General features: G+C 32.3%; 3 protein-coding genes across 3 annotated transcripts; 1 reads left to right on the top strand and 2 right to left on the bottom strand.

Annotated features, from left to right (window-relative positions):
• Nucleotides 1–1,515: 1,515 nt before the first annotated feature.
• LOC130961517 (disease resistance protein Roq1-like) lies at nucleotides 1,516–3,030 on the bottom strand. Its single transcript, XM_057887448.1, has one exon. It carries the CDS (start codon nucleotides 2,573–2,575, stop codon nucleotides 1,703–1,705), a length of 873 nt encoding a protein of 290 aa, XP_057743431.1. The 5' UTR covers nucleotides 2,576–3,030; the 3' UTR covers nucleotides 1,516–1,702.
• LOC130963258 (disease resistance protein Roq1-like) lies at nucleotides 2,579–5,340 on the bottom strand. The gene is made up of 3 exons (XM_057889391.1): nucleotides 5,245–5,340; nucleotides 3,838–4,856; nucleotides 2,579–2,747 (listed from the first exon to the last, which is right to left on the bottom strand). The coding sequence occupies exons 1-3, from the start codon at nucleotides 5,338–5,340 to the stop codon at nucleotides 2,579–2,581; spliced, it is 1,284 nt and encodes a 427-aa protein (XP_057745374.1).
• A 139-nt stretch (nucleotides 5,341–5,479) lies between these two features.
• On the top strand, nucleotides 5,480–7,311 carry LOC130961449 (scopoletin glucosyltransferase-like). Its single transcript, XM_057887349.1, has one exon. It carries the CDS (start codon nucleotides 5,753–5,755, stop codon nucleotides 7,202–7,204), a length of 1,452 nt encoding a protein of 483 aa, XP_057743332.1. The 5' UTR covers nucleotides 5,480–5,752; the 3' UTR covers nucleotides 7,205–7,311.
• Nucleotides 7,312–9,566: the final 2,255 nt, after the last annotated feature.

The raw sequence follows: 9,566 nt of genomic DNA on the forward strand, positions 1-9,566 counted from the left end.
CTTCTCTTTCTACTCTAACTACTCTCTCATTTTTCTTCTTCCTTCGGTCAATATCTAGGAAACTATGGAAGCTAAGTTAAGCTACCAAAAGGAAGAAAGAGCTACATACATCAAGACCATCATGATGATGGCAAGAAAACATAAAAAATGTAGTGGCTAAGATCTTCAACCATGAATGGAAAGATTTTGTGATGAGATCTTGGCTTCTTCATACCAAAAATGGTAGAAGGAGATTCGACCAGTATGGAGGAGATTCTTGGAGGCATGGCTTGTCCTTGATTCTGCTCAACCACCACAGGAAGTAGTTAGAGTGGCGAAGTGATGGAAGAGGCAGAGATTGGAGCAGATGAAGCCATCATCATCATGAAGCATCAAGGGCCAGAAATCCATCTTGGAGAGCAAGCCAAGGATGGAGCGCTCGGATTGATGAAGAGTAATGACCAAGGAAGAACTAGAGGTATTTGCATGTTGGGTTATCCATGAGTTACCTCTTCTCTCTCTGTGGCCGAATCGGATTTGTTTTTGAAGAAAAAGAAGTTTAAGCTTGGTTTTATTTCAACTGTGAAGGCTTCTTTTCTCTATAAAAGAAGTGAACAGTCACGATTTGATTTAAGGGAAGAAAGTGAGAGTGCAAGGCACAGAAGTCTCATAGCTACCTAAGCTTACAGATTTTCTTCTCCTTCAATGTATTCTGTTTTGTAATTTTTCTGTTTAATTTTGTCATGTTTTGAGTCTCATGGAAAAAAGGCAAACAGTGAGGTTTGTATGAAAAAGTCATAGAGCGGAAAAAGGCAGAGAGTGCAAAATTAAAAGAAAAAGCCATAGATGTCCTTAGAGTTTCTTTGTACATCTATGTTGTGTTTCATGATTCTGTGGGAATCCCCTTGTAAGTTGGGTTAGCACTTTACAATTTGTAATCTAGATGATTATAGTGAAATTCCATCATTGTTGTGATGGAGACTGGATGTAGGCTGCATTGCATTTAGCAGCTGAACCAGGATATATCTGGGTGTAATCTTCTTTCTCTACTACTCCATTTCTGTTTCTACTGCACAGGAGCTAAAACAAAAAATATCTCGTGCCAAGTGATGAGACAAAAATAAAAAGTCTCGTGACTAGGGACGAGACAAAAACAAAAAAGTCTCCTCCAAGACCAGAAAGTGTAATCAAGCAAAAAGGGGGCTAAGATTCAACCTCCCTTCTCTTAGCAACTGAAACCATCACCCTCCATTGTACACATTGTATAAATATTCCATTGGCTCCCCATACTTTCCCTTTTAATTTTAAGCAGGTGACATTGTCAACTATAGGTTAAATTATTAGTACTTCAAAGGTTCAAATGTTTTCCATCATATTACCTTTAGTGAGAACTAATTTGGCTCAAGATTCACAATTTGTCAACTAAAATATTTCATTCATATATTATAAGGGTAGCTAAAAGATAGAGCACTAAAAACTTGAAAAGATAGTCAAATAACTAAACTCCAATCAGGTGGAATGATAAAAATTCAAGAGAATGGAATATAATTGAAGTTCCACTCCGTTGTTTGAAAATATAATTAAAAAGGATGAAACAAAAGTTTTCACAATATATCATTGTTGTTATATGAATTTGAAAATATACTTGAAATTCTTACCATGTCCTTTGATAATACATTAAGCACTTCATCTGAATTCCACAATCTACTGCGTTCCTCAGGTTTCATTGGCAAACTCTTGCGAATAATTTCTCTTCCCATGTCTCGCAGCAAACCATGCATACCAAGTTTTCCCTTAGTGTCCACAGTAATAAGGCAAGGCATCGTTCCATAAGAACATTTATTCCAATTTCAGCTGAATGCCCGCAGCCATTTAATATATCAGTTACATCATTTTTGTCCATTCCAATCAAGAAAAATGCTACATCAAGAAATATTTCTCTATTCCTATCATCACTTAGACCATCAAAACTTATTTTAAGCTTCTTCTGTACATCATTGTTTGGAATAGTTTTGAGTTTATTCAAAACACTCCTCCATTCATATACTTTCCTATTAAACAGATGTGACCCAATTACCTCAAGAGCCAGTGGCAATCTCTCACAATATGAAACAACTTCATTAGCAAGTGAAGCGAACTCTTCTTTTGGACATGGTTCTTTGAATGCATGCCAGCTAAAAAGTTCAATGGATTCTTTGTCATTTAACTCTTTCATACTATATAACTTGTCAATTCTAAGACAACGTAGAAGATGCTCGTCTCTTGTTGTGATGATTATTATGCTACCGGGACAGAACCATTTACGGCTTGCAGCTAAAGAATTTAGCTGCTCCAATTTGTCCACATCATCAAGTACAAGAAGTATCCTTTTCTGGCCAAGTCTTCTCTCTAATATTGATTTTCCAGATTCAGTGTTTTCAATCTTTATTTTCGTTGTCTTGTAGATAGCAGAAAGAAGTTGTTGTTGTAAATGAAGAATTCCATTATCTTGATCCCAAACTTCTCTTATATTTAGGAGGAAACACCGACCTTCAAACTCACGGAAAATTTTATTATAAACCGCTTTGGCAATGGTTGTTTTACCACTCCCTCCCATGCCTCATATACCACGTAGTAGAGGATTTTCTTGTTGCTGGTCTTTTAATAGTTGAATCACCTCTTCAACACGAGATTCAATTCCTACGGGATGATTAGCAACGAACAATTCCTTCATTTCCAGCATATGAGTAACTTGTTCAACAATGTTCTTAATATCCTCACTTTCATTCCTGCACCATAGGCACTAGAGATTATACACACAGTAAGAGAAGATTTACAACTTTCTCAAGGTGTTTTAGTTTCATTGTAAGTATAATGTTGCTTAAAGAAAATAAACACACGCAAGTTAGACAAAATTAAGTTGAATTATAGCAGTAAGAATTTCATATGCTTTTATATCGGAAGAAATTTTAAAGAAAAAGAATCTTAGTATGCAATTCCTAAATTTAGAATTTGTCCAAACTTTATATATTTAAACACCTGTGGATAGAATAGAGAGATTCCTGCAAAATATGAAGGATATTAATTAATTTACTTGGATTTTTGGATGACAAACCCTGCAATGCACCCAACTTCACGGAGTGCTTTCCTCCAACTCTGCTCCTTGCCTTTTATTTTGTCCGGGTTTCTTTTCATAAGATTATCAAAAGCTTGTCCAAACTTACCAGTCTGATTTCGCACTTCCGAGGGATCTATATGGTAGAATACTGGCAGCACCTTTTGAGTTTTGTTTTTACAACATATCATGATGTCTTCCAACTCTTGCAAACACCATCTTGAAAATGCATAATTTGGTGACAGAATAATGATAGAAGTTTTAGACTCTCCAATTGCTTTCAGAAGCGAGATTGAGAGTTTTTCTCCTCTCGCTAGCCCGTTTTCATCCTTGAAAACATAGATACCAGCATTTTCAAGAGATGCATAAAGATGTGAGATGAACTTTGAGCGAGTTTCTTTGCCTCGAAAGCTCAAGAATACATCATATGGCCTTTGCTGCATAAGTTTTTAAATGTGAAAATAAAACACACTGAACTAACTTTCTGACAAGTATTAAATCTATGCAGCATACACTATAAACTGAATTAAAAGTTTTTTATTCCATAGTAGGATACATTCACCTTAATTAAAAGTTTTTTTAACAATTTATTATATTAAAAATTTTATTTTTATTATTAATGAATTTATTGAGTTGCAATTTTTTTCTTTCTTTTGTTATGTTCCCGAATGAGTTTCAAAAACAAATGGCAACTATAAATCAATTTATGTGCTCATAAACCATAACATCCTACAAACCTGAGGCTCAGATCAATCGATGATTACCTCCTTTTCCATTCTCTTCTGATGTCTTGTAGCAAACGATTCTTGCAAAGCTTGTCCTCATCAAACCACACAAGACTATGCTCTTCAAGTCGTTTAATTGCTCTTGGTGCGGCATTACATCCAGCTTCTTGTAATATCTGATTTATATCATTTCGATTGATTCCAATAAAGAGATGTCTCAAATAAGCTAGTTCAAGAAATATTTCCTTTTCTGCATATCCAACAGAATCTATGTTTTCTTTTAAAACCTGCCAGTGCCATACATCTTGAAAGGGTAATCGTTTGAAGCTGTCCAATACATTCTCCCACTCTTCTACACTTTTTTCAGATACAGCAGAGCTAACACACACAAGAGCCAGCGGCAGTCCATCAGAATATTCAATTGCATAATTAATAAGACCAGAAAAACTTCTTTCAGGAGTGGCTTTGTTGAATGCGCTCCAACTAAAAAGCTCAACACATTCGTTGTAGTCCATTTCTTTCACTCTGTATATATGATTAACTCCAATCTCTTGATGTCGATCATGTTTAGTCCTTGTCGTGATGATTATTATACTCCCTGGACCAAAGCATTCACGAGTTACTGGCAAAACCTCCAGCTCTCTTTCACTTCTCACATTATCAAGTATAAGAAGTACCTTTAAGCAACGAACTCCTTCCCACCATAACTTTCTTGTTGAGTCAAAGTTATGCGCTTTTCTTTTAACTTGGTCTCTCAAAAACAAAAGAAGCTCCCTCCTTAGATAATCCTCCTCCCTATCCTGGATGTGTGGGACAAATGTCCTCACCTCGAAATTGTGGCTAATTTGATTGTAGAGGGCTTTGGCAATTGTAGTTTTACCTATTCCCGCCATTCCCCATATTGCTATTATGAGGACACCATCTGCTTTCTGATTGTTTAAGAGTTGAATCAAATCTTGCACACGAGAGTCTACTCCCACCGGATGCTTTGCAATGAATAATTTTGCTGAATCTATATCAAGGATGTAACATGTCCAACTATATGGCTCATAACTTTTCTGTTATTACTGAAAAAATATAAATATAAAGCATAATCATTAACCAATAATACAAATTATTAAGGATAGAGGAATGTTAGAAGAGTGAGAATTTATTGTTTTGGCCATTAGTTAGCTATTAATGTTTAAAATTATAAGATAAAACTAGACATTTTAATTTTTAATAAAAAATTGTTTTAAAAATTTTTAAAAATTATTTTTATTAGAAAAATTAATTTTTGTGTCATTTTAAAAAAATTAATTTATCTTAAATCATAGGTTTTGAGAACATAATTATCTTATAATATAATTTATTAATAACTTATTTGTCCAATACACCCAATTGGGTTATCTGAAAACGACAGCAGGCTTCTAGAAGCAAAGGGGGACCAAGGGCTTCTACGTATACCATGACGTTTATGCCAAAATGGCCCAAATTGGTCAATACAGTGGGTGTGGAAATTGTTACCCACACATTATTCCAGTTTGTCTTATATCGTTTCATATTGATTTATCTTGATATAAAATTTTAACCTTTTTCCCTTTTCTTTCTTTTTTTCAAGTTATAGTTATTATTTAAGAGAGCTTATTTTCAAACCGAAACCAATCATTTCAATCACTTTGGTCTAGTGGCGAAGACTTTGAATAATCTGCAAGCACAAGTCGTAGATAAGAAGTTTCAATTTCTCCGTCATCATTTAAACCGGTAATTATGATTGGTGAAAACCATAGCAATTTTCTAATTCATCTAGAAGCTCGATGAGCAGAAGGACCTCTATAATAATTGCACAAAACTCCATTCCTATTCACTCCTCACACTCAAAACCATAATGGCAATCCCTTCACTTTAACCTTCTTTCTTACTTCTAAATTAAACTCAACAATTTATCTGCGAAATTAAACAATTTTTGCTTAACATGGGTAGTGAAGAGTGTAATTTGCACATATTCTTCTTTCCTTTCTTAGCTCATGGCCACATGATTCCCACCGTTGACATGGCCAAACTCTTTGCTTCAAGAGGAGCCAAAGCCACTATAATCACCACACCAATAAACGAACCTTTCATCTTCAAAACCATAGAAAAAGCTAAGACTCATGGCAAAGGTAGTATCCACATCAAAACCGTCGAGTTTCGCCCCGTTGACTTTGGTTTACCTGAAGGTTGCGATAACGTTGACTTTATTCGTTCATCGGATAAGATTCCTCTGTTCTTTGAAGCCACTAGGTTTCTACAAGAACCATTTGAGCGGTTATTGATTCAGCATAATCCTGATTGTGTTGTCTCTGATATGTTCTATCCATGGACTACTGATTCTGCTGCTAAGTTTGGGATACCTAGGATTATGTTTCATGGAACTAATTTCTTCTTCATGTGTGTTAGTGAATCTACCAGACTCTATGAGCCTCACAAGAATGTTTCTTCCGATTCGGAATACTTTGTCATTCCTAATCTACCGGATGAGATTAAAATGACAAGGATGCAGATGCCGCCTTTCGCTTTGCACAACGAAGGAAAAGGCACGCACCCCATCGCCAAATTGTCGAAGGAAGCAATCGAATCAGAGAAGAAGAGCTATGGAACAGTGGTGAATAGTTTCTACGAACTGGAGAAAGATTATGCAGATCATTTCAGGAATGTTCTTGGAAGAAAAGCATGGCATATTGGACCTTTGTTTCTTATAAACAAGGACGACACTCAAGACAAAGCTCAAAGAAGAAAAGATGCATCTATTGATGAAAACGAGTGTTTGAAGTGGCTTGACACAAAGAAGCCCAATTCAATTGTTTATGTTTGCTTTGGAAGCATTGCGAATTTTCCGGATTCTCAGCTAAGAGACATTGCTATTGGTCTCGAGGCGTCGGGGCAACATTTCATTTGGGTAGTGAAGAAAAGCAAGGAAGATGGAGATGAGTGGCTACCGGAGGGGTTCGAGAAGAGAATGGAAGGAAAGGGACTAATCATAAGAGGTTGGGCGCCACAAGTGTTGATTCTTGAGCACCAAGCAATCGGAGCCTTTGTTACTCATTGTGGTTGGAATTCGACTTTAGAAGCAGTGACTGCTGGGGTGCCAATGGTAACTTGGCCTATTGCGGCAGAGCAGTTTTACAATGAGAAATTGGTGACTGAGATTCTTAAAATCGGAGTGCCCGTTGGCGCGAAAAAATGGTTGAGATTGATAGGGGATACGGTTAAATGGGAGGCAGTGGAGAAAGGTGTGAAGAAAATAATGGTAGGAGAAGAAGCAGAGGAAATGAGGAATAAGGCTAAAGTGTTGTCTCAGTTGGCTAAGAGTGCTGTGGAAAAGGGAGGATCATCGTACTCTGATTTAGATGCACTCATTGTGGAGTTGGCTTCACACAAGCACTGATTTCCCATATTTTAAAAATAGATTACTCGTTTTAATTTAGCAACTTCAGTTGTAATTTTAAATCACAAGGGTTTTTTTTGCCAATGAGTTATAGTTCAAATGGTATATGATATCATATATATATATATATATATATATATATATATATATATATATATTAGTTTAAAAAAATCATATTTTTATGATGAAATAATATCATTTTTATTTATTATTTTAATAACTATGTCATACAAATACTATGTCTTATCATCAATTATATTTTATTTTATATAATCAATTTGTTTATTAAAAAATATTTTTTTATTTTTTATTTGTTTGCATTCTATTTATATGTTTACATATATTTATGTTATTTTCATTCTTTAAATGTTTGGGACATAAATTGATATTTTTTAACCTTTATTTAAAATATTGTTTTAATTTCCTACAATTTTTTACAGTAATATGTTTTGTATTCATTAACCCTTGGAATTCTAATTTCCTACCTCTTGCATTTTTTTTTGTAAATAATTAAAAAAAAATGAATGAATGAGAATGAAAATATATAAAAATATTATATTAAATTTAAGAAATTTTTAATAATTAATATAAGAGATTAAGAAATAAAGAGTAGTAAGAGTCTTAATATGTATAATAAGTTGTAGAATTTGAATGTTTGTAACTGAATTTTTTATAATTATCATTATTATCACATTTTTAATGTATATTTATTACATTTAATTAGTACTTAATGTTTCAATTGAATAATAATAGATAAAAAATTTTTGTTTTAATTTTTTAAAAATATTTTACTAAATAGTGATTGGTTGATTTTAATCTTTTGCCAAATCATTAGAATTGCTGATGTGGCATCATTAGCAAAGAAAAGATGGCTTAAATTCATTACAAAAAAAGTTAGTATCAGTTTTTATATATTATAAATAGATATGTTATTGGATTACTAAATTAAAGATACTAGAATAAAGAAATTGATTTGATGGTGGCTAGCAATTCATTAATACTTTATTCAATTAATACTATAAACTCAGAAAACTGTTCTTAGCAAAGAATGATGAAATTATTCATTAATACTTTATTCAATTATATTATACTCTATTTCATTCTATTCAATTTAAAATTGTTGAAGATGACGATAACGAAGGAGAAAAATAACAAAAAAAAGAAAAGAAGAAGAAGGAGGAGGAAGAGAGTAGGAAAGAAGAACCTACGTGTACGAATTTGAAAAAAGAAAAAGAAGAAGAAAAAGCGGCAACAGAAGCACAAGAAAAAACATGCACGCATGTTGGACTTGGTTGGTAATATAACTTGGATGCAAAGCATTATTATTATTATTATTATTATTATTATTATTATTATTATTATTATTATTATTATTATTAGAGTCATTAGAATTTATTGTTTTTAGTCATTACTTAGTTATTAATTCAATTTCTTTAATCTAGTCATTTAACAACATATTTTATCTGATGAATATTAGAGGATCATCAAAATTTATTATTTTTTACCATCAGTTAACCAATAATATGAATTCTGATGCTAACGGGAGGTTTTGCCAGTAACTAGTGAATACTTTTGTCCTTATTTAATATTTTTTTTGTTGTCTACGATATTTTTTATTTTGTAGAATGAAGACTAATTTATTACGTATCTAAACTCTATTTAAAAATTTAGCACAAAATAATGAGTTATTGCATATATAAGATGGAATTTAAATTTCTGACACTTTTTTAAAAAGACAAGTGAGCTGAACAATCAACCAATTCAGGTTAATTCTCTATTTAATATTTATAATACAAAAACTGATGTAGAGTTATATTTTATGACAAATAGATCATAAATAGATATTAAATAGAATTTTTTAGTCGAAATATTTTAATTGTAAATTCTAAATTCTAAATTCTAAATTTTAAAATTTTTAAATAAAAAAGTGATAATTAAAAAATTAACTAATATTAATTAATCAAAATTTCATTTCCTATATTTATGTAATAAAGTATTAAAAACTCGTTTGAGATTTTTTCAAAAGTTATTTTTTTGAACTTTTGATCTATGAGAAGTAGTAGTATTAATGTCTGGTGTAATTTTTAAAGCCAAATTGTAGTTTTCTAAAAAGTTATTTAAGTGCTTATAGAGAAGTTAAAAAAAATGACTTCTCTTATAATAAAAAAAAATTATTATATTTTTTTAAATAAATACTTTAAAATTAAAAAACTAAATATAAAATAATTTATTCAAAAATTAATTTGTTCAACTACTTGCTCTACAGACCTCAATGATCATGGAGTATCTCTTTCTGATGATCAAGAGGAAGCTTGGGATGGTTTCCTTGAAAGGAAAAATAATTTTTTTCATATCAGCCAAT

This window comes from Arachis stenosperma, chromosome 2 (assembly GCF_014773155.1).
Source record: "Arachis stenosperma cultivar V10309 chromosome 2, arast.V10309.gnm1.PFL2, whole genome shotgun sequence".
Lineage (NCBI taxonomy): Eukaryota > Viridiplantae > Streptophyta > Magnoliopsida > Fabales > Fabaceae > Arachis > Arachis stenosperma.

What these genes read in the sequence shown, in the direction of transcription:
- LOC130963258 (XM_057889391.1), bottom strand. Translation starts at nt 5,340, where the DNA reads ATGAAACGATATAAGACAAACTGGAATAATGTGTGGGTAACAATTTCC. An exon ending in ATTTTGGCATAAACGTCATG is followed by an intron (nt 4,857 to 5,244) that starts GTATACGTAGAA and finishes CAGTAATAACAG; the next exon opens with AAAAGTTATGAGCCATATAG. An exon ending in AGAAGAGAATGGAAAAGGAG is followed by an intron (nt 2,748 to 3,837) that starts GTAATCATCGAT and finishes CCTATGGTGCAG; the next exon opens with GAATGAAAGTGAGGATATTA.
- LOC130961517 (XM_057887448.1), bottom strand. Translation starts at nt 2,575, where the DNA reads ATGGGAGGGAGTGGTAAAACAACCATTGCCAAAGCGGTTTATAATAAA.
- LOC130961449 (XM_057887349.1), top strand. Translation starts at nt 5,753, where the DNA reads ATGGGTAGTGAAGAGTGTAATTTGCACATATTCTTCTTTCCTTTCTTA.